General features: G+C 47.9%; 1 protein-coding gene across 1 annotated transcript in view; it reads left to right on the top strand.

Moving 5' to 3' along the window:
- The window catches only part of ALDH1A3 (aldehyde dehydrogenase 1 family member A3), a 37,836-nt gene extending 20,652 nt beyond the window's left edge, over nt 1–17,184 (top strand). The window contains exons 9-13 of the mRNA XM_072737111.1: nt 1,932–2,116; nt 6,777–6,941; nt 8,142–8,299; nt 9,339–9,413; nt 15,304–17,184. Coding sequence (XP_072593212.1) covers nt 1,932–2,116; nt 6,777–6,941; nt 8,142–8,299; nt 9,339–9,413; nt 15,304–15,376 — 656 coding nt within the window. The 3' untranslated portion in view covers nt 15,377–17,184. The remainder of the gene's footprint in view (nt 1–1,931; nt 2,117–6,776; nt 6,942–8,141; nt 8,300–9,338; nt 9,414–15,303) is intronic.
- Nucleotides 17,185–25,075: the final 7,891 nt, after the last annotated feature.

Below are 25,075 nucleotides of genomic sequence, written 5' to 3'. Positions count from 1 at the left end.
CCCCCATGTCTGGGTCCTCTCTCTCTCTCTCTCTCTTTCTCTCCACCGCCTCTGCCCTGGAAAAGCAACCCTGCCCAGCAGCTCAGGGGCAGTTTGTGTCTCACCAGAGCTTCATGACACAATATGAAACTATCTGTTGTTCTTGGCTGCCATGTCCAGAAGAAGGAAGAAAGGGCCTCATTGGGCATTCATTCACCTGCTGACAGGGTCAACCGCCAAGAAGCATGATTTCCCAGATACCCTGAAGCACCTTGTAGAATAGCCTCCCCCACCTGCCCACTGGTGCCAGAAATTCCTTTCATGGAGAACAAAGCTTCCCATTGCACACTCCCGATAAGGTGGGAACTGCAAATATCCCGAGTAAAATTATTCTAGCACCATTTCTTGCTAAGGTGTAAAGGACTGATATCACTTCCTCTCCTTGAAGCTGGCTTTCCATGGGAGAGTGGCCTGGGTGAGAAAGCAAGCTTCAGGGAAGGAGGAGGAAACTGGGCATGAAGACAGACTGCTCATTTTTTGCCTGGGTTGGTGCTCCTTTGTAGAAGTATCATTGGTGTCGCTACTGGTTTCTGGAGCCACATGGAACAGTTCTGACTGGTGCCCCATTCAGGTCCCATACTCCAGTCCTAAAGAGGCAGGACCCCTGTTTTGGATTCTTGGATCACCATATCTGCGTGCCCCATCTCTATCTCAGCTCATTCTCTCTCCTCACCTGGGAAGAAAACTGTAGCTAAAACACAAAACTTCCTGTTTGAGGATTGGTTTTACGATGGTCCTAAATGCCCTCCGGAGCCATCTCCTGCTCCTCCTCCAGGCAGTCCACAAAATTCAATTCTGGCATAACTGGCATCCACCCATGATGTCAATTAGTAACATGCCCCCATCCCCCACCCACCCCTACAGCCACCACCCCTGGCTCCCATCAGGGCACAGGAAGGAAATGAATTTGTTCTTTTGGAGGAGGGACAGTTGTGAGTTGGCACAGAGAAGGGGAGGGTGCAGGGAGGGCAAGATCCTTATGATGCTATCTGCTGCTATAGGGACTTCTATGGAAGACCTGGCTGGAAAGCAATGGCTCGGTTCTCAAAGCAGAGGGCAGCATTCCTCGGAGCTGCTCAAGAGCGATGCTGGGTGTCTGGATGACCTGCCCCATACCCCCAGGGCAGGTGGGGGGGGTGGGGGGAGCATGCTTTGGCCTGTGCAGAGGAAAGCTACATTTCCTAAGCAGCAGTATGTGCTTTGGAGGGGAGTGGGGGGTGCACAAAAACCAGCTAACCGTGGAGCACTAGAAGCCACACCATGAGCTGTAAATGATACCCTGCTGAGCATTCTTCTTCATGAAGCACATCCCCCAAAGATTTTACTTAGTAAGCACCCTTCTAGTTTTAACACGATGCCCGCCCAGTTCAGATTGAGCACCCTTCAGGCAGAATCAGTGCTTTCTTTTTAACCCGTGTGAGTTCTACATGAAGTTAATATTACTTAGACTCAATAGGCAAAAGAAGCTGACTTAATAAGACTTGATGGTGGAGGAGACTCAAGGTGGAAAAGCTCTCACCAATTGGTCTACATCAATACTTGTGGGAGGTTATTCTATAGAACTGTGGGTCCTCTAGAAAGGGGGAGAGTGAGGGACCCAGGAGCAGGTGAACCAAGAACCAGGGGAATGTAACAACTCTCTGTGCTCCTTAGCATAGCAAAGAAGCCCTGCAGTTCTCCCAGGGACTGATTTAACCCCAAACTGGATGCACCAGAAATCCTTTTTTCCATCCTCTCTATTGAGAAATGCCGGGAATAAAATTAATTTCTGAAATGCAGCCATTCCCAGGGCTGTTTTCTAGTGCGGGCAATTAGAGTTACAGCTGTCACTAGTCCTGCCCTAACGACTTAATCGCTTCCTCTTGCCCCCGCCACGGCCTCCCCCCCTCCAGTGGACTTGGCAGTGGAGTGCGCCCATCAGGGAGTGTTCTTCAATCAAGGTCAGTGTTGCACAGCCGCCTCCAGGGTGTTCGTGGAGGAGCAGATCTACCCTGAGTTTGTCAGGAGGAGCGTGGAATATGCCAAGAAACGGCCCATCGGAGACCCCTTTGACATCAGAACAGAACAGGGGCCCCAGGTAATCAACTGATATGTCAGTGCGTCTGGGGGCTGAACCAGGCAGCCCCTTTGGACTGGCCCCTTACAGCTCTACTGCTTTTCTATAGATCCCAGGGTCCCTCTCAAAGCAAGGGAGGCTGACTAAACTTGCCACTCGAGGCTTTTGTTTAGATGCCGATCAACAGTCCAGTCCCATCAGGTCTCCGTGGGGTCATAAAGCAGGAGTGGACACACAGAGGGTTTGCTCTTTGCAACAGAGAATGCTCAGCTCAGGGCCTCAGCAGGAGAGAAGCGTTCCGGGTTCATAGCACCTTATGCTTGCACCCTCCAGCCAAGAGGACCATCCCGTCTCTAAGCCACTGGGATCCCCAGAGAGAAACTCAGGCAGAGGCTGTCTTACCTGGCTGGTCTTCCCTGCAGGAGAACGGTTGTAATCCTGGCTGAAGGGCGGCGAGGTACAGGCAGAGGCAGAGTAGCTGGAGCCCACAGTCTCAGCCTCCAGACCTTCCCTCGAGCTCGCACACAAGACAAGGTGACCGTCAGAAACCAAAGAATCCCAGTGGAGAGAGGGAGTGAAGAGGGCTCGGGGAATGGGGCTGCATCTCTGGGCAGAACATGTCTCTGGAGGCCTGTTTTCCGAAACTAACGACAGGATGAAAATGATCATAACCGCGAGGTTTAATAACCTCTTTAAAAGGGCACATCCTGTATCACTTTCTTACTAATTATGCAGTGCAGCAGATGGATAAATATTTAAGAGGGCAGCCTCACCATCCCATGCATTATTGAAATGGAGCTCGACAGCAACCTACTTTTCTTGTAGCCAGAGTCCTATTCTGGCCATGAAGTTTCAAATCACATGTCAAGACTCACCTACTTGTGTCTATGCCGGGAGCTGGCTGCTTCCCCACCGCATTGGCACCATGTGTTTACTCGGGAAGCTGTGGACCTGAGTGCACATTTGGTCCTGTGACTCTGGGGAAGTCCCAAGCTCCTTCCAAACCTCCCTGTCTTTGGAAAATGGGAGCAATGGATGAATATTATGAGTATTTCAAGGCACCTAATAAGTCTTTATTCTCTAAAGGTGGTGGGGGAGCATTAAATGACAGGCTTCCTGATCTAGGGTGGCACAAAATGTCTGTGCATGACTTGAGGCCATGTCAGTCAGGTCTTGCTTACCATCCCATGGGGGCGAAGAGGGAGGACCATGTGCAAAAGGTGCATTTCTGACCACTGTGCCCATTCTTGCCAGGCCCCAGTCCACATGCACTGTGGCTCCAATGCCACGTGACCCTGGTAAGGAGAAGCATCCCAGCTTGTGGCCAGAACTCCCCACCCTGCCAGACCTCAGCTCCAAACCCAGTGGCCAGTGACACGAAGTTATCTAGTGGCCTTGGTTGGATTTCAGGTCTGAATGCAAACATGGCCACAAGCCATTATCAAATCCACCGTGATTGTAAAGCTAATCCAGACTCCGTGGGAAATATGCGAGCTGATCCCATACTAAGGAAAACCTTTCACCCCATCATTATTCATAAGTCTCTTTTCCAAGGCTCCAGGCTTGACTTTTGAAGCCAGATACAGAAATCTCTTCCAAGAGAGCAGATTCAAGCAGAATGGGTGTTGATTTCATCGGTGCTTTTGATGCTGCTGCTAAAAGTCCTTTTGAAAGCTCACTTAAGCCGCCTAACCTCAGCATATTATTTTAGGACACTGTTGGATTTTTTTCTCCCAAAGTGCTTTTTCATCTACAGTAATAAGATTTTTACTCAGAGAGGATTTACAGCTGTCTAAATAGTCCTGTCTGTCTTCTGCCTGTAAAACAGCTAGCTGACCTAGATCGGTGTCCACTGCAGGCAGTTGCTTACTAAATGCTCCAAAATCTTTCAGGTTTATTTGGCAACTTGAGCAATGAGGCGCAAAAACATTGCACAGGCCACCTGGTGGGAGCAGGATCCAGTGCCCTCTCCAGCAGAGCCAAGTGCAGCTTTCGACATGTCCTTTGGGGTCCATCCGGCTCTGTCTCTGGTGTTGTGCCCTGCCGCGTCCTTCGCTTCTGGCAGGTTCTTCTTCCAGCACTGGAAGGCTCCAGCGGACATTTCTTGGGGGATTATTAGATTGAAACAATGTGTTCACATGGATTCATCAGGAAGAGTGGAGTCTGGATTTGCAGGTTTTCCACGGGGGCCCAGCACTGCCTCCGGGACAGATACGTAGAGAATGGTCATAGCCACTCAGGACCTATAATTTGATGAAGCCCTGAAAGCCCTCTTGTCATCCAGGGAGGAGGAAAGAGCAAACTTGGAACTTTTAACCAAGACCTGGCTCACTGAGAGAGAAGTTGAGAGAACCTTGAGATACGACTATATCCATTGCAGTTGTTTGAATTACTTTTTTGAGGTGGGAATACATACAGGGGTTAAAAGCTAGAACGCATATAAAGGTCAGTGAAGAAAAGGCTTTCTTCCATCCTCCCCACTCCATTCATAGGCCTGGTTCTTAACCTTCCCCCCGTGGGTATCCCCTGGTCTTAGTTCCTCATGTATCCCTCCAAAACTTCTTTATATACGCATTTATGTATATATATACATATATATGCAAATATCTATAGATACCCTCCCTTCTCCTGTTTTTACCCAAAAGATAACTGTGATATCCATCCTGCTTTGCATCTTGGTTTTTTGTGTCCTCGTAAGAAACTTGAGAAGCCTTCCATACTAGTCCATGAGAACCCGCCCTATTCTTTTTCATGTATACACAAAATTCTGCTGTACGAATTCACCAGAATTCGAATGACATGTTCTGATGTACAGGCGAGTGTGTACAGTTACGCGCAATGTCTCAGAGTATGTCGTTTTGCTCTCATGCAAAGAAATCAGTGGGACATAGTCCTAAGTGGGATTGCTGAGTGAGAGCTCATTTGTAAGTTCTATAAGCATTGCCAGATCACCTTCCAAGAGGATCAACCAACCTGTCTTCCTACCAACCTTGTATGAGCTTGTCTAGGTCTCCAGCCTTACTGATACAACATGGATTTTGCCCATCTGATGGTTCAAAATGATATCTCACTTGGTTTGAATTTAATATGCATGCATGACTTATGATGATTAAGGCAGCACATCTTATAATGTTTAAAAGCCATTTGTAGTATTTTTTCTATCAACTACGCAGGTGCTTTACATATTTTCTCTTGTATTGCTGGTCATTTTTCTTCGACTTCCAAGAACTCTTGAAATGCAAGGAAAGATTAGCTCTGGTTCTATGATAGGCTTGTCAGATTTTCTTCCAGTTTGTGGTTTTGCCTTTGACTTTGCTTGTATGATGTCTTTGCCTTTTTTTTACAACTCAAATTTATCAATCTTTCTTTTTGGCCTCTGCATTTCACATCATAGAAAGACCATCAGCAGCCCATGATTATAGAGGCTTTTTCCTACATGAGAGAAAAACTTTCATTTTCCATGGTTAAATTTTTGATCTGCTTGGAATTTATGCTGGTACAAGGTGTATTTGGAATTTTAACACTGGATCCACACTTCCGGAGATGACTGGCCCAGTACAAGGTTATGTGCCCACCCTTTCTGGGAAAACCAGCCTGATCCTCAGGAACAGACATTTTTCCAAATACACCATTGGGTTTGCTTATTTTTTAAATTTAAAGTTGCTTTTAATGAAACCAGTTTTTCTATCTAAAAGCTCAGCTATGGCAAACCTAACAAAACTCTGTCTCTCTCAGCCAAAGAGGAGGGGAGTAGCAACAGAGTCATGGTCAAGAACAGGGCACCCACAGATGTGGGTGGAAGGACCACTGGGGATGGAGAGAGGACTTCTGCCCTCAAGCACAGTCTCCCTAAAAGGGTGCCCTTTGACAGCTGGTTGAGTGCCATGTCAAAAAGAAAAATGTTGCACTGGGGGTACAGGGTGCACTCTGGCTCCAGAGATCTCTAGACAGGGTGGCAGAAGGTAGAGCCTTTCTGATGATCTGGCTCCTCACCAGCAAGGAGAAGCCCATCCATCTCACCTTCAAGCTCATGCCACTCTATGCCCTGGAGTGCTGGGTAAGGTGGTCAGCTTTCCTTCTCCCTTCTCCTCTTCACTATGGACAGACAGTTCCAATCACTGTCACCCTGGTGCACGGTGGTGCCCTGTGAGAAGGGAGCAGGGTTTCCAGATAACCTACATGACACTCAGCAAGATTGGAAGCTCAAATAAACAAGACCCTTTTTAAGATAAGCACTGTTTGGGATATGCTTATGCTAAAAAAGTCATTCATTGGTTTTCAAAAATTAAATTTAACTGGGCATCCTGTAGTGTTATTTACTAAATCTGGCAACCCCCTGAAGGATGTAAAGAGTTGAGAGAGCAAAGAATGTGGCCACTTCAGATCTTGTTTTGTTCACAGATTTGCTTAACTGCATGGAAGATGTCAGTCTTATGAATAGACCCCACACCTGGAGAGGATGAGGAGATCCTGTCTCCCCTTCTCTCCCCTGTGCTAAAGATCCTAGACTTGTGCATTGGAGGAATATTTGCATATAAGGCACCTCTGTTCTGTGTGACTTATAATTTGGCAAGGTCATTTAGAAGTAGCACAGCTAATTGTGTGAAAGGCCGTGCGATCCCCAAGATGGCAGCTGCTACCCCAAAGGAATCTGGGCTGTACTCCTCATTGTGTTTTGCAGATTGACCAAAAGCAGTTTGACAAAATCCTCGACCTAATCGAGAGTGGGAAGAAGGAGGGGGCCAAGCTGGAATGTGGGGGTTCGGCCATGGAAGACAGGGGACTCTTCATCAAACCCACTGTCTTCTCAGAAGTTACTGACACCATGCGCATTGCCAAAGAGGAGGTACTGAGGGGTTGTAGGAAATGCTTCATCCCAAGGGGACTCTTGTGAGATGTGGGGATGGGAGCAAGAGGAATGAGCCTTACAAGCAGAAGCCTTCTCTAGGGCTTAGACATCCCAGAAGTCTTTGTGAGGGGAGCATTATCTATTCTCCTGTGGCCTCCTCCTCTCCTTTGGGGTCTCGAGATAAGCCATCTTGCCTACCTGCCTTTGGGAACCCCCACCATAGTTTAGCGGGTGCAGAGTTTGTCCTAACCCCCTCCCCCATTTTCACACATCTCTGGGGGGTGACAGTCCCTCTGTCTTCTCACACATCTTCTGGGTGGCCCATGGTGGAGGGCTCTTGCCACCTGTGGGTTATACCAGTGGATTCATGGCCCAAAGCTGCCCTCTGTCCCCCGAGACAGAACTAAAATGACAGACAAGTGTGTTCATTCAAAGAACAATCCCGGTTGGAATTCCCTTTGAAGTTTTCCGCTCTGTGAGCGTCCTTAGAAATGGTGGAGATTGAGGAACCACCCCCCCATAAGGGATTCTCACTTTGTTGTTCAATCTCACTGTTAATCTAGATGGGCCACTGACTCCCACCTAGGGTTCTGGGTAGTTGGATCCCAGAATGTGGTCTTTTGGGACGCAAAAGAAAATGAATCACTGTTGAGGGCTTCCTGTGTGGGTATTTTATAGACTTTCCCCTGGAGATTTTTATTTTGCATGGCAAGGAACATTGTCTCTCACCCCCTTACCTGGGAGTTGGGAGTTATTAGGGAAACATTTTATGGCGTTCTCATTGATGGCGAGCGCAGCACCAAGAGGTCGGGGCACCCGGTCCCACAGTTGTGCCCTTGCAAACACCTCAGCAATAACTTCCCAAGAAAAACATGCAAAATTTTGTCTTCCATGCACATCAACGGGCAGGGGCTACTCCAAAGTCAGGGGCTGGGGCTTCTCTGAAGCCCTGATTACAATAAGAGATGGAAGCCTGAGATATACTTCCAGTTGGCATTTTAAGTTTTGTTTAATTGTAATCCTTCCCTTCAGATGTCAATGGTCAAGTAGCCAAAAAGATCTCCTGGGATTCTTTTTCCTCCAGCCATCCTTCCTCAGGCATGTGAGCACTCTGGGTAAAATGAAGGCAATGCTTGCTCACAGTGTCTGTGCTTCGTCCGACATGTCTTTCACTGCCATTCTTGCAATTAATCACAGATTTTTGGACCAGTACAGCCAATACTGAAGTTCAAAAATATTGAAGAAGTAATCAAAAGAGCAAATAGCCTTGAATATGGACTCACAGCAGCTGTGTTCACAAAAAACCTTGACAAAGCACTGAAGCTGGCGTCTGCCTTGGAGTCTGGAACTGTCTGGTGAGTAGAGGAAGTGTGTGTTTCGGCTGTCCTGAGTCGCTGGCTTGCTAGCTTCATTGCCCTTCTATTGACAGACTACTGACAGACAGCTTTGAGTCATGTTATGTATCAAGCACTGTCTGAGAGCTTTGCTCCATCCTCATGACCACCTGTGAGATAGGTACCATTATTGTCTCTATGTTACAGAGGAGGAAATCGAGACACAGGGAGACTGGGTGATTTGCCTGGGGTCACACGGCCAGTACGTGGCAGAGCAGAGCCCTGAGTCAGCTGTCCAGCTCTGGTGCCCCTGCTCTGGACCACCGTGTTGTGGTGCCTCTTGGGCTTCACTCCCTCTACCTTTCATTTTTATTCTGACTCTAAAAGCAGTGTATGGGGACGCCTGAGTGGCTCAGTGAGTGCCTGCCTTCGGCTCAAGTTGTGATCCTGGGATCCTGGGATCGAATCCCACATCAGGCTCCCCCCACAGGAAGCCTGGTTCTCCCTCTGCCTGTATCTCCTCCTCTCTCTCTGTGTCTCTCATGAATAAATAAATAAAATCTTAAAAAAAAAAAATAAAGCAGTGCATGGTCTTGTTCAAAGTGTGGACAAAAGTCCTTGCTTCACGACTCATCCTGCAGATGACATTAGCCTTATTTGAAAGATGGTAACGCTGATGAATATAAATTGAGGATCAGAGAGGCTGAGTAACCAGCGCAGAATCCTTCATGCCAAGAAGCAGAACTTTGAGTTCAGGTCTGGCTCATTTCAAAGCCAAATCTTTTTCCCCGATGCCACAAGTTCCCTCTCCTTTCTTCTCACCTTGACATTCCTTTCATATCCCAGCGGAAAGCTTTATACTTAGGAATATTCACATTTTAGCTTCTGGTGAGAAGAATGAGAAGACAGAAGTTGAAAACGCACTGTCCCCATCATTAAAACTGTGACGAAAAGTCATTCCTTAGGCAGCGGTCTGCTTCAAGCCCCTGAGAGCCGGGACAGCCACGCCCCAGGTGGGTCTTCTCCAGATAATCGTGAGCATCTTTCGTTCTTCCTCTAGGATCAACTGCTATAATGCCATCTACGCACAGGCTCCATTTGGTGGCTTTAAAATGTCAGGAAATGGCAGAGAACTGTGAGTATCTGTGATCGCACGCCTGCCGGCAGGTGAATACAACACACACTAGGTTCTCAGGGTGGTGGGGGCACAGGCTCCAGGCCACTGACCTTGCCTGTGCTCCCATGGGTCAGGCTGGATGGGCCATGTCAGGAAGGCTGGTGGCCCTTTCCCTCTGGGGCTGTGATGGAACTCTCCCATCCTCTCTCTCCCTCCTGCCTTTCCACTTCTGCTTTTCTCCACCCTCATCCTGGTGCCACACTCTTTCAGGATCCAGGACCAAACCTCTAGCCTCAGCTTCTAGGTCCTCCCCAACACCCATCATGCATGGAGATGTTCAGTAGAGACTTGGTGCAGGCTCTCCACATGAGGATAGGGGTAGAACTTTTTGCCAGACTCACGCCAGCCCCAGCCCTCAGCAAGGAAAATAGGCTCCCTCCCAGGTCAGGCTCTGACCGTATCTGCCGCACTAGCAAAAGGCTCCACAGACAGACTCTGGGTGACCCTGGCTCCTTCTCAATGCCTGTTTGGGAGACATACTGCCGTGTCCTCCATGGCTCCATCAAATCCACTGCATACTCCTCCAGGGTTCCTTTCTGCCTTGCCCTCCAGGAAGGTGAACTCCATAGGCATAGACTCATGGACAGGCCTTCTTGTGTCTGGCCCAAGATGAAGGGTCCAGGGATGGAGCTGGACAGAACGTTCTGGGAGTGGACACACTGTTGTTTCCAGCTGGATGATGCCTTCTCTCCCACGTCCTTCATGGTGCTGCTTGGGATTTTATTAGCCTTTGTGGACAAACAGCTTGTAGGACCAATCTTCCCAGGGGGACCTTCTGTGACAACATGCAGGGCTACTCCCAGAACATCTCAGAGGGCTGCGAGCTCTCTTAGTTAAACAGTTTGTATTATTTATATACAAATGTATTACCTCGGCCTTGTTTGTACATCTTTCAGTGAGAGCACTCAGATGCTTCCCCTCGGCCCCTCTACTGGGGCCTTTGGGCAGCTCCCCTTCCAGATTCTTAATAAAGATGTTATAAGAGAATGGGGCTGGCTTCCTTCCCTGAACAAATGCTTTTGACCAGTCTCCATGGAGCTGGGGTCCCATCCCCCATCTTGGTCTTTCTTTCTAGTCCATTCCTGAGCCATGGCACATATGCCAGAACCATCTACACATCTGAGCAGAGTGTATCCACTGGTGTCCCTCTATGTCCAATGACTTGTTTCCCCTTCAGGGAACTTCAGTAAATTCTCTGCCATGAAAACCCTCTGCAGAAATCATGTTTTGTCCCCAGAGTGGCTTGTCTGTGTTGGGGTCTATGCACCTCTGCTTCATTTTCTTTTCACATCCTACTGCCTAAGAGAGACAGGCCTGTGCTGGGGTTACCTGGGTCCCTGTCAGGGCTCCCCCAACAGCCATAATACTGGTGACATCTGGCACTTGCCAAACACACTCTGCCAAGCTCTGTATGAGCACTTTGCATGTGTTAATTCATGCCATGCTCACAGCAGTCCATGTGATGCTGTCTTACTTTGTTCTGGTTGCTCTAACAGAATATCATAAACAGGGTGGCTGAAACAAGAGGCAGTGATTTCTCAGAATTCTGGAGGCTGCAAGCCTGAGATAGAGGGGCCAGCAGATTTGGGGTCTGGCAAGAGCTCCGCTCCTGTTTCACAGATGGCTGTCTTCTCACTGTGTCCTCACACAGTGGAAGAGGTGAGCGAGCTCCCTGGGGTCTCCTTTATAAGAACACTTATCCTATTCATGAGGGCTTCCAACTCTTCTAACCTAACCACTTCCCAAAGGCCCCACTTCCTAATGCCTTCACATTGGGAATTAGGGCTTCAGTGTATGAATTATAGGCAAATATATACATTCGATTCATTGTAGATGGCTATTGCTACTACCGTCGTTTCTTCATGAGGAAAGCCAAGGAGGCCAGGGAGGCTCCGTGCCTTTCCTGGGTCACACTGCCAGAAGAGACAGAGGTGGGGTTGAACTCATGGACCTATTACACCACCACGCCCTGCTCAATAGAGGTGTCACCTCTCTAAGGCACTCAGAATGAAGCCAGCCAGGTCATCCATGGCCATTTGTCTCCTCTGATCAGCTGCCTTCGACCAGCTGTGGTGGGGGACCCAGAACCCCACACAGAGGCCAGGCGCAGCTCCCTGCTGCAACAAGAATTTTGCTTCCCAAGCAGATGGCCTTGGATGTCGAAGCTGCTGGAAGGGCGTGTAGAGCCCACTTGACTTCTAGCCTGTACAAACTCACACTGTTGCTTATCGCTTTCCTCACCTGTCACTGGTCTCCCTTCCCACTGCTCTGACAGCCCGTCCAGGGTCCCAGCACCCCCACCTGGCACAGAGCACAGCCCAGCCCGTGTCTTATCCTGCCACTGCGGGGACTTTTTTCCAATGTGTTTTTCTGACCCTCGGCCTATATTTTCCCAAGGCTTTTGATAAAGCACTTTAGCATAACTCACAAGGAGCCTGGAAACTGACTTGAAACCCAATTTCCATTTTCACTTGTCTCTGATTAATGTCTTCATGTCGCAGCCAGTTCTCCTTTTGTATGCTGGAGCACGGTGCGGTGGATTCCATGGTTTTCCCCATCCCCGGCCGCCTGGACAGGGGCTGGCTCCCTGCCGCCCACCCACGGTCCCCTTGGGGGATCTGTTCCTGTGTGGGTCTGGGGACGAAGCTTCCAAGTGCTCTTCCTTCTGGGCACTTTTCTTGGTGGTTTTGCAGCAGCAACATTAACAACAAAAATCCACATGTGGAAGAGACGTGTGGAAAGTCTAGGCCTCCCTCCACTGATCCACAATCCCGTTCATTAGAAGGAACCACTGTTCCCTCATTCATTTTGTTCATTTGTTCACTTAGCTAATATTTCATGAGAACCTTTGGTGCACCAGGCAGGTGCTGTGTTCTGAGTGCATAGCAGGGAGCACATGGTCACCCAGCTCCTCTATTTCCCAACATTCTGGTGAGGTCAGATAGGAGAAGGACTGGGTTCATGGATAACCTTGAGCACCAAGATCATTATGAGGGGGCAAGAAACACATTAGGACACGCCACCGTGGGTCCAATAAGAGCAGCAAGAATTTGAATGTTGGCAGTGATTGCAGTAATAAGAATGGGATGATTCATGTACTTAATCTTACAGGAATGGTTTAATGTTGGACTTATTAGTTAGTGGGCTAATGAGCTACTTATTAGAAGAGTGGGACTTTAATCATTCAGTTTACTTTTCTTTACGAAGTTGATAAATCACTAATTACTTTGCATTTTTAACAGTGCCACACTATAGGCTCACTTTTAGAATTTATTGTGCATTTCTTTTGCATACAGTGGGTGTACATATGTGCATTCTTTTCTGTTTTCAAATGAAATGGGAGCAAATTACTTTCTGCCCTTGAGAATGGGCCCTTGAGAATGGGCTTCAGATATCCCTCTAGTCTTTTCATTAAGGATCTTCCCTGATGGACTTTTGTGTTATTTCCAAGGGCTTTTGCCCTCACCAACCATGCTGGTGTTCCCCCTTATGCATAAATCGTTATGCACTCATGGGAGATTGTTTTCAGAATAAATTCCTAAAATTGGGTATTTAATCTGCCACATGAAAAATGAGCTCCTGCTCTTTTGATTTGTATATCTTTAATTGTGAGGGTGTTGAGCATATTTTTTGCACTTACTAGTAATCTGTATTTGTTTTTCCGTGAACTGCCTATTCATGCCCTTTGTTGATTTTTTTCCATTTGGTTGCTGTGGGGTTTTTTAATTGGTTTTTAAGAGCTTTTTGTATATTAAGGAAAACAGCACTGTTTCTTACACAGAGTTGTGAATGTAACTTTTTTCTAGTTCGTCATCTGTTTTGAGGGGATTTTTAAATGGCTTTTCTGCTCTACAAAATGAATTCATCATTCTGTATGTGACTTATATTTTGTGTTATGTTTAGAAAAGATTGCAAAATACGTCACTCATTCTCATGGGTTCTTGACCTCTTTCTTTTAGGGTACTACCAAAAAAATCCCAATGACATATTAATTAAATAATAATAATAATAATAATAATACTTTCTACCCTTTATTTTTTACCAGTACATAAGTACATGGGTGCTCGATAGTAAATCATCTCCAGCCATTATAATGACAAGAAGGCAATAGGATGCCCATTTTAAAGATAATGGGTTGGAGGCTTAGGGAAGGCAAAGAACCTGCCTCCATAGGCCTAAGCAAGTGGATCTCCAACTGAGCTGTATCAGAATCCACTGGCTTGTTAAAGCACAGATTTCTGGGCCCCACTTCAGTAGGTGTATTCATTTTTTTATTGCCGCTACAATAAATTATCACAAAATTCGTGGTTTAAACAACATAAATGTATTATCTTATACAGTTGCGTGGGATAAAAATCTGAGTCTCACTAAATTGAAATCAAGGCGTGCGCAGGGCTACATTCCTTTCTGGAGACTTCAGGGAGAGAATATGTTTCCTTGCTTTTTCTGGCTTCTAGAGGCTTCCCACATTTCTTGGCTGGTGGCCCCTTCCTCTGTGCTCAAAGGAAACCCTGTTGTTGCTCTCTGAACCTGCTTCTGTAGTCTTATTTCCCTCTGACTCTCTTCTTCTGCCTCCCTTTAGCCCTCGTAAGGGTCCTTGTGATTACATTGGGTGTATCCAGGTAATCCAGAATAACCTCCCTATTTTAAGACCAGCTAATATTTGCAACTTTAATCCCATCTAACCTAACACAGGTTTGGAGAATTGAGATACGGTCACCTTGAAGCAGGGGCATTATTCTGTCAACCCCAGTATATCAGGGGCAGGGTAGGTGGCCTGAGAGCACTGAGGTGTTGCTGAGGCTTTGAGACCACACTTTGAGAACCACTGATCTAAGGGATAAAGTGGGAACCTTCAGTGGCCACCTCTACTTCTACCTCTGTTCCTTAATAAGGATCCGTGTTTATTCATCTAACAGCAGAGCAAGTGTTGGAGCAGCGTTTAAAGCTGTCCAAAGTCTCATCTCAGTTCTGGGAAGGGGAGCTTCCCAGAGGATGGAGGATGGCCCATAATGCCTGAGAAGGGTCATCTGGGCTCTGCACGAACCAAAGATGTGAACTCAAAGGCTGTGGTCATCCTTGTGTCCAGTCTGTGCTAATGTCTGCTCCCTTCACTGCTCTGGGCTGACCTTAGACCTCTTACAGCTGGTTGCCAGCTTCAGGCTCCAGGGTTGACTCTAGGCTCTCCGTTTCCTTGCTCCTTGTGAATCCTCTGGCCGTATCCCCAGCTCTCCTCCTTGTTCACCCCTGTCGGCCCTCTTCTCGCTCTGTACTCCCCACCCAGGGATTCCACCTCTTTCTTTTCCCATCCCTTTCATTCATTAAAGGCAAACCCTTCTTTCCAAAGCATCGCGCACCAAAAAACTTGATAGGTAAACTTAAGTTACACATCCGGTGACTTAAAAGCACTAATGGTGTTACCGTCCTGGCCATGCCTCTATTAAGTCATCCCATTGTGACTTTTTGCACAGACTCCAAATGCCCAACAGAGGAATGACCCATCAAATGTTAGAATGCACTGGAAAAGGGGACCCCTGGGTGGCTCAGTGGTTTAGCACCTGCCTTCAGCCCAGGGCATGATCCTGGAGTCCTGGGATCGAATCCCATATCGGGCTCCCTGCATGGAGCCTGCTTCTCTCTCTCTCTCTCTCTCTCTCTCTCTCTCTCTGTGTGTGTGTGTGTGTGTGTGTGTGTGGTGTGTCTCATGAATAAACAAAATCTTAAAAAAAAAAAAAAAAAAGCTGTTCAACCTCCAGGAACTTATTTTAAAAAAATGTTAGAATGCAGTGGAACAGAATGGCTAAGTGACATGCCCTGTTTCACGTTCTCCTCTTTTCTGTGATCGCAGAGGTGAATACGCGCTGGCTGAATACACAGAAGTGAAAACTGTCACCATCAAACTCGACGACAAGAGCCCCTGAAGAAACAACAGGCTCCTTCCTCAAACATTTGACAGCTGAATGTGGCAGATGGAACTTGCCGAAGAAAACCTGCATTTCCTGCCTTCCCCGGTTACTTCGTCCTGGAGACTTTAAATCTACTGGATTTGAATGATTTTTATTTTCCTCTCACACTTCCTGTTTTATTCTGGTGTGTGTGTGAAAAATTGCCGTCCTGCCTGAGGGATGGAGCTATTGGCCATTTCTGTTTTTCCCTTTCAACCAGGTCCCCAGGGACAGTGAAGAGGCTCAGGGTGTGGCCAACAGGAAGTGGTATTTGAAGTATCCAGCGGTCACTTAAAAATGTTTTGCCAACTCTGACTCCAGTAAGAACTTGGAAAAACTACAGGTTTGTTCTGCAATCAGGGCCCTCCCTGCACCTGTGGCTTCCTCTGGGGGGTTACCTGATTGCAGAAGAAGCCCCTCCTACCACTTAGTGGGAAAGAAACAGGACTAAGTTAAAAACAAAATAAAAACAGGATTTTGAGGATCCAATGTAGGGAGCTCGGGGGAAGCAAGTACCATGGAAGGGTACTGAAGGTCTTGGTTGTGAATGGGCATAGGTCTTCAAGGACTATATCTAGACATTGACCATGGGACTCAGCTTAAAACCAAAACTCCTTTTGGAATATGACTGAATCAACCCCCAAAATATTTATCTAAAACTATGTCACAGTCTACCTTAACCAAGGCACTTTCTTAGGCAGAGAACATTGCTAGTGTCACCATCGCTGCTAAGGACACAGTATTGTGACACTACCACAGCATAGCAACCGCGTCTTGCACATCAGAGCCATGATTCACTTTTACAAATTAGGAATTTCTACCACTTGCATTAATAGTTTGTGATCAGCTTATGTAGATTTCTTCGTCTCTGGTTTGGTTATCTATTTTAGATTAGCAAAACATACGCAACTGGAAAGGATGTTGTTTTAATACAGTCTGATTTTTTAAAGTCCTCTTTTGATATTAATTAATGATTAACAAATATAACATCCAGACTCCATGGAAGAACCGGGTCTCCAGCTAAAGTGGCCTGAGTACTGCACTAACGTGTCGTGAATTTTTCTTTTCCACTTTATATGTGCAAATGCGGTGCAACCCCAAGTTTTAAAGTGTTCAGTATGGCTTTTAAAAAACAAAACCAAACATAATTGCATTATTTGGATACTTTCACTGTTACTAACTAGTTACTTTTCTAATGGTGCTTATGTTTGGGAATTAAATTATGTTTGAGAGTTAATTGGGGGGAGAGCACTAGTAAAATAAACATCAAAACCAGTGTATGAATGAAGGAAAGTCATATATGGAGTGGGGTTGTCATTCTTGTTAGAAATAGGCAATATGCAATTCACCTCCTCTACATCAGTTAATACTTATCACTTAAACTGTCAGCAACTTGCTAAGTCAGGAGTTGACTTCATACACTGAATTTTCAGGATTTTATCTCAAGTAACTATAGACACTAACCTTGATAGTAATTCATTAGAGGGTTCTTAATCTCTCATTGTACAATAATGCCTTTAATATGAAATGCTACATTATTTATAATTGGTATAGTTAATGTATCTTTTTATAGTTGTAAGTAAACAGAGGTGGTATATTTAACCTTCTGTAATATACTGTATTTAGAAATGGAAATCTATATAGTATTAGATTTCACTTCTTTTAAGGTTTACTCCTGTGGTATGGTTTAAAAAAAAAATCCTATTGGCCTGGGAATTCTGACCCCAACTGCAGATTGTGTCCGACAATGCAACAATGATAAAATAAAATCAGATATATGACAATCCTTATGTTTTTTTCATTTAAGGACAAAACTTGTTTCATTCTGTGGCTGACCTTTCTCTTTCTCGGAGCTTCTGTACAAAATGGCTTGTAATAAAGCAGTATTGAGAGTTTAAGATTCAAATTCCATTTGCTCAATCAATCAGCCCTAGTATTTAGTCTGAGCGTGAAGCCCACTTGCGCGGTGTTGCAGGTTGAGCAGGCAGGGAGCTCAGCCTCAGAGGCTCTGCATTTTAGTTGGTAAAGTGTAAGCTGTCACCTAAGCTGCTCGAGTCTCCTTTTCCAGAGTGGGTGACTCTGGTAAATGATGGAGAGGACTGTACAGGGGTTTAGGGAACATACTGCATCCTGCTACTGTGTGCATTTTTCACAAGGATCTAGGTGCTTGGGTTTAACCTACCTGAAGTTTCTAAGAAGCCTCAATCACCAAGTTGTGAGCTGACACTGAGGTTGGATCAAGAACTGGGAAACTGGGCACCTAGGTGGCTGAGTGGTTGAGCATCTGCCCTTGGCTCAGGGCGTGATGCTGGGGTCCTGGGATCGAGTCCCGCATCAGGCTCCCAGCAGGAAATCTGCTTCTCCCTCTATGTCTTTGCCTCTCTCTTTGTGTCTCTCATGAATAAACGAAATCTTAAAAAAAAAAAAAAAAAGCCCTTGTACTTGGTTAGGTCCATCCAGTTATACCTGTGTATTTGATGTTGAGAGTCCAGATCACTTTGGCCATGGGTAACAAGGTGCCACCTTTTAAGAGAAAACTTAAGGGAAGCTTGGATCAGATCTCTCTTAATGTATGCACTTACATATGTATTAATTTATTTAGAAACCTTTTCTTTCTCAATCTAAATGTGAGTAGAAAATTCTAGGAAAATGGCCTTTTCCTTCATTTTGTTTACTCTCTGAAGGGAACCATTCTGGGGACACCATCTGGCTGTCATGTGTGTGCATGTGCCTGCATGTACCTGTGTGCTTGTAGTGGGGGGGGGGGGGCACAGGAGATGGGCACGTTCTCTAAAAGTGGACCTTTTGGAATACAATAACTTCTCCTGACAGTGGACAAATAATTTATGTCCTCTCCCCCAGCATGTATCTGACTTGAGCTTAAAGGTGGATGATAAGGGATTTGGAAAAAAAAAAAAATGTCCAGGAAAGAGTATCTGAGGAAACGGACTTCCCAGATGAAGAATGACTAGAAGACAGTGCGGGTGTGAGGTGGAGATGTTAGGTTGAGGAGGTAGCCTCCCGCTGGCTCCACCTTAGGAGGGGTCATTCCCACAGGAGGTGCTGAGAATCTGGCTACCCACAGCAAAAGCTAGAGGACCATGGGTCAGTGGGGGTCAAGAAGAAGCAGGAAGAGATCTTAACGGGTCTGTAATAACTTTCCCAGGCAAACTTGTGACTAACTCATGCCTAATGAATAGAGTTAAATGCTGGGATATAATTGACTCAAAACAGTCCACTCGCTGTTCTCTACATTGGAAATGTTCCCTAGCCTATTCCCAAATTAATTTAAAAGAGAAGCTGAGTACTGGGTGTTACATTATATGCCGGCAACCTGAATTTAAATTAAAAAATCTAAAAGATAAAATAAAATAAAATAATATAAAATAAAATAAAATAAATATAATAAAATAAAATAAATAAAATAAAATAAATAATAAAATAAAATAAATAAAATAAAATAAATAATAAAATAAATAAAATAAAATAAAATAAAATAAAATAAAATAAAATAAAATAAAATAAAATTGAATGAATGAATGAATGAATGAGTGAATGAATGAATGAATGAATGAATGAAAGAGAAGCTGAGTCGTCCAGGCCGTGTTGGCCGTGAGCTCCAGGGTCCTCCCGCCGCCCCCCTCCCCCGCGTGCTGTTCCTCGTGCTGCCGCTAGATGGCGGGCCGCGCGCCCCGGAGGCGCCGCACCGCGAATGCCGGGCTCACTCAGCACCGCGACGCCACGCCCTGCAAATTATTAGGGACTTTTCGGTAGCAATCACATTGCTGCTTTTTGAATACTGGAATTAGGACCAAAATATTGAGGACAGGATTGCAAAACCGCACCCACCCTTTTGCAAAGGGCGTTCCGTGGCCGGCGAGCTAAAGGCGCAGCCTCTTGGGAGCAAAGCGAAGCTGCCCCGTGGTGCCCTTGCCAAGGGGCCACTGCTCAGAGTGTCCTTGAGGTCGTGCGGGGGCCCTGCGTCTGCCTGGCGTTTGTGAAATGGCAGTGAGGGTGGTGGCGAGTCTCCGACTTGCGCTAAAATCCGAGGAGCCTTCCAGTCGCAGCGCAGGAGAGGTCTAGGGTGCGGGTCCCGCCGGGCTGCAGAACCATCTGCTTCTAACTGAGCCGGCTTGTCCTTCTGTGGTTGGCACGTGGAGCCAGGTCCGATGCCTGCTGCACGTCCGTGCGTCTCTGTGATGCCGTCGGATAACGGTCTCCGTCGGGTGATGAACGTATTGGGTCGAAACATGATAAACGGCCAACATTCCAGCATGTTTTACCTACTCACTCCCCGCAGAATTTAAAATGATTCACCCAACAGTGGCATCTTCATGTATCCAGCCCCAATTAAATTCTTGTGCCGGAAGGGGCACCGTTTGCAAAACTCTAAAGCCAAAAAATACCTGTCTCTATCCTGCCCTGCACGGAGGTGTACGTAAGAGTATCCCCTGCCTTTTGAACGGTCACTGCGAGGCCCTGCCTAACAGATACAAGTCAGGGGTCAGCCGCTGGGTCTTGCTCCGGAGCCCAGGGGCCGCCCACGACGCTGGGTCGAGCAGAGAACCGGCCGATCTCCCCAGCCCGGCGGGGGCCGCGCGCTGCGAGGGCTCACGGGCCTCCGGGGCGGGCATCGGGGCACCTCCGGGTTCCGGCTGGGGAAACTGAGGCGCCGCGTGCAGATCGCCGGCAGCGCCGCGGCAGCCCCCCCGCCCGCGCTCGCTCTCCGCCAGCCCGCGGGCCGCAGGATTGAGGAAGTGCGTCTGGGCCCGGCCCGGCCCCCGCGCGCGCGGCCGGAGGCGCAGGGGGCGGAGGGCGGAGGGCAGGGGACGGCCAGGCCCCGGCCCGCTGGTGTCCGCCCCGCCCGGCCCGCGCGCCCAGCCCCGGCCCCGCGGCCCGGCCCCGGCCCCCGCCGCCCCGGCCCCCGCCGCCCCGGCCCCCGCCGCCCCGGCCCCCGCCGCCGCCGCAGGTAAGCGCCCGCCCGCCCGCCCGCGCCCCGCCCGGGACCCCCGCAGCCCCCTCCGCGCCCGGACGGCCGCGTGCTCCGCCCAGGTGGCCCGGGGAGGGGGGCGCCGGGGGCGCGGGTGACCCAGGCCCCGGCCCCGCGGAGTGGGGGAGGGGGCGGGGCCCCGAGGGCCGCCCCGAAGCCCCGCGCGGGCCGCGGCCGGGAGAAGGGGCGAGAGACACGAGTGAGGCCGACCCGCAGCCGGGCGACTACGCTCTCCTCCGCCCCTGCGGAAAGCTCCTTGCTGCGGGCCGGCGCGGGCCGGTGTGAGCGCGGGCGCGGGCGCGGGCGCGGTGCGTGCGTGTGTGCCGGGGAGCAGCGCCCGCCCCTCCCGCCGCGGGGCTGGGCTGCCGGGCTCCTGCGCTCCCGCCGGTGCGGGGGAACCCGCCGCCGCCGCCGCCGCCGCCTCCGCCGCAGGGGTGCAGAGATGCGAGAGGTCCCAGAAGGGGCCAAGAGGGGAGCCCGGTTAGGTGGGGGCCAGGGGGAGGTGGCGAGGGAGAACTTGGGGACCTGTGGCCAGCTCGACCTGCGCCTGCCCGGTTGGAGGCCTGGAAGCTTTCTCCCTCCCGGAACACATCAGCAGGGGTCGGGGAGGTAGAGAAAACAGCAGCCTGCGGTTGAGGTCCTAGCAAGGCTCCCAGGGAATACACTCTTTCTAGAGTGTGCCGGCCACTCAGCTTGGTAACAAAGTACCCGGACATTAAAGGGACAGCTAGGAGAGGTGCGATTTGGGACAACATTAACATGAAATGCCTTTTGTGATTTGACTCTAATTATCTTTGCTTCCGTCCCTGAAGAATTTAAAAAAAAAAAAATTAAAAACAGAAAAATCTCACATCTGATTTGTCCCTAAAGGAGGTTTTGGGGTCAGGGAATGAGCCCATAGTCAGCTCACTTGTTCGCCTTTCCTCTATCCCATACCCTCATCCCTTGAATTCTGTGAACCGTCAGCAAGTTCTGTTGGGCTTACCTATGTGTCTGGCTGAGTCCAACCTTTCTTTCTCATTGTCTCCACCTTAGTCCAAGGTACCAGCATTTGTTTCCGGCGTGATTACAATCCTCCCCTCTCCAATTCTTTATGTGACAGCCAGAGAGTGTGTGGTGTTTTTTTTTTAATAGGTAAATCAGAATGTGTCAATCCTCTGCTTAGAACCCTGCCATAATTTCTCCTTGTGATTGGCATGAAACCCAGGACACATCCTTCCCCTCAGTTGATATGGAGTCTGGCATCATTAACCACCTGGCCATTGCTCATGCCACCCTCTACCCCACCCCACCCCACCAGCCACCATGGCCCAGCTGGCTCTTCAGCATATGGCCTCTACATGCTGACCCCTGACTCCTCATACTGCCAGCCACCTCCTGTAAGCCCAGCCTCCTTCTCACATCCCGCCCCCCTTGCTGTCCTTTGGAGTCTCCACTGGTATTATGGTCCTTATTCGTCTATTTGCTCTCTTCTTTAATTGCCTGGCACTCTCCTGGAGCTCCAGGGGTCAGAGACCATTCCTAGGCACCAGCATGGCTCACTGCTGCGTCTTCACGCCCAGAACTGTCTGAGAGGTGCCCAGTACACCCTGGCATACGGATTGAGTGGCGAATGGACAGTCTTAACTTGTTTGTGGTTTCAGACTCAGGAAGGGCTTCTGTCCCCAGACCTTTGGGTGTTCATCTAGGACTGAGATCTATACATTTCTCTGGTCCACAGCCCCTTGATATTTTGAAGTCCATGAATCCATTACACACATTCTGTAGGCAAGCCTGTATGTGGTCAGAGGAGGCTAGTAGTGCCAAAGGATTGTCAAGGACTATGGGCCAACCATCTCTACCACGCTTTCATTAAAAAGAATTACTGGATTATCTGAGCTGACATGCTCATTTGCAAGTGTCTTCTAGCTCTTTGGTACTGACAATCCTTTCCAAGCCTCCTGAAAAGACAAGTAAGCAGGTCCAGGGTCTCCTCTATTTCTCCTCAGTCAGAAATTTTGTGGCAAGCACTTACTTAACTGTGCCTTCCCACCAGCTTTAAGTTTCATGAACACATGGAGTTCACTCCTCATAGAAAGGGCCCAATAAAAACATTTGCGGGATGAATGTCAGCTTCCCCTTTTCTCTTTTTCATTAAGCATTCAGTTTTATTCATTACTGCACGCATAAAGAGCAATGAAAAATTGGTGAGGTTTTAAAAAGTATTAAAATTATTACAGAAAACCTCTTGAAGTCCTCTTAAGGCTGTATGCACCACAATGAAAGGAAGACATGTAACTTACAACCATGATTTGTTGCATTGGTCTGAGCCCAAAAGAAGCAGGAAGAAGCAAAGATCCGTTTGAGGGCAAAGATTGAGCAAAAGTTGAGTTACCTCATTTTAAACCTTCTACCTTAGAGTCTAAGCCAACATACAAATTACAGTTGAAGAACTGTGCCAGTGGTAAAATCCTCCATCGGTAAAGAGATTTTCAAAAGGAAACTGAAAATGAAAAGGGGAACAAAATGTGCTGGCCGAGGGTTGGCCTAAAATATTTTAAAGATTTAAAAAAAAAAAAAAACTTAAAAGCACTCTATGGTAAGACACTTCTGTTTTCAGAAGGCAAGTCTACTAGCATTTGGATTTTTTGAGGTGGTACTGGGTACATGTGGTAGCTGATTTTAAGACGTTTGAAAGCAGATGGCCCCTGTGCTCCTTGGTGTCTGAATGTTATTGCAGGATTTAGAGCCTTTATTTTAAAACAGATTGTTTTGCTGTTCCTCTGACTTCTTGTCTCAAGTTGATTTTCCTGATCATATTTTACAATTTAGAAAGCTTTTGATGGTCTCCTAAATGTTGTCCAGGTTGATCATTCCTCCTTGGGTTTTTCAGGCTCCCAGACTCCAAACACAGGTTTTCCTAAGGATGGTTTCCTTAAACCTCTCACTCCTTGGTTCAGAAAGGTGAGGGCTCATAATGGACAAGGCCTCTGGGGCAGGGTTTTTCTAGCTCCACCTCTCCCTGCCTGTAGGAGTACAGCCCGCCTGGGCCTGATTTCCAGGATCTAAGCTGAGAAAGCTCCAGTGCTCGCCCCGCCTCATTCCGTAGCTTGCTCAGCGCCCACACTGTTCAGGGCACCTTCTAGAGCCTGCTCACTGGAGAGATGGTGTATCTCCCTCCAGCAGTGATACTCTGAGCTTGTTCATCAGAAGGCCCGTGGGAGAGACCCTGCTGGTCAACCAGGCCTCCCGCTGATACTACAGGTGAGGACCACCTCCCATCTCTGGCCGTTATAGAAAGTGATTACAGAAAATTTACCTTAGTTGAAATCACACAGCAGCCCTGCGAGGTCACCTGGGTGAGAGGGTGCATGTCTCTTTTTAACAGATGGGAAAACTGAGACACACAGGTTTCGGCTTGAAGTCACCCTGCTGACACGTGGCACAGTCCAAGCCTTTCACATCCAGATTATGCTTTTTTCCTTTCGATGTTGTCTTAAGCATGATTTACATGACCTCAACTTTTTTTTAACTCTGCACTTCAGAGTTATCTGTCTCAGAGGGTAGTTGCTAATGACCTTGTACTTATGCCTAGTGTAGTCTCTATACGAAGACCCATAGAACACATGCATTTCACATACTAATTCCCTTCCCATTGTGCGATTTATCCTGTGCCAGGCCTCACCTGGACCAGGGTCTTGCCCTCAAGGCAGTTCTAGAAATTTAATCATCATCGCAGGATGGGCACCTGTGTTGGGGGACCCCTCCCCCAGGCTCAGTGGGAACCCAGCATGAGCGAGCAGCACACTAGCTTAGTGGTTATGGTAGCCAAGTTAGTTTTAGGAGGTAAATCTTTTTTTTTTAATTAATTATTTTTTTTTAATTGGAGGTCAATTTGCCAACATATAGCATATCACCCAGTGCTCATCCCAAGTGCCCCCCTCAGTGCCCGTCACCCAGTCACCCCAACCCCCTGCCCACCTCCCTTTCCACTACCCCTTATTCATTTCCCAGAGTTAGGTGTCTCTCATGATTTATCTCCCTCACTGATATTTTCACTCATTTTCTCTAGGAGGTAATCTTAATCCAACTCAAAGTTTCTCCATAATTGGAACTCTTCGGGCCAGATCATTTTCTTTTGTGGGTGGCTGCTCTGTGCATTGTGGGATGTTCAGTAATGGCCCTGACCTCTGCCCACTGGATGCCTGTAGTGCCCTAGACCCCAAGCCATGACAGTTAAAAATGCCTCCAGCCATGGCCAAATGTCCCCAGGCAGGCAGAATGCGTATGGCTCCTGTCCGTTATTCCCCAGGGCTTGGACTGCTTTGTCTTCATAACCAGTACCAACGCCTTCCAGACACCTTCTCTTTGGGATCATTGTCTGCTTGCCTCTGGGCTTCCAGAAGAGTTTGTTCTGGGCAAAGGGAAAGCCTTGTATTGTGATCTGTTGTGTGTCTGCCCCACCCCAGCTTGAAGTGTGGAGCCCCTGAAAGCCAAAGCTTCATTTAGTTGTACTGATGACACTGTGCAATGGACAACGTTCATGTGTTGACTGAACAGTCACTGAATCCTTTACCAGTGGGTGTCAGCAATTGCTGGGGTTTCTTCAAGACTATTTTATTTTAGAGAGAGAGAGAGAGAGAGAGTGAGAGAGTGGGGGTGGGGAAGGGCAGAAGAAGAAGAGAGAATCAGTGTAGAGCCCAATA

The sequence above is a fragment of the Vulpes vulpes genome, chromosome 14 (assembly GCF_048418805.1).
Source record: "Vulpes vulpes isolate BD-2025 chromosome 14, VulVul3, whole genome shotgun sequence".
NCBI lineage: Eukaryota > Metazoa > Chordata > Mammalia > Carnivora > Canidae > Vulpes > Vulpes vulpes.
The sequence above is the reverse complement of the archived record's forward strand: the minus strand, read 5'-3'. Positions and strand labels throughout refer to the sequence as shown.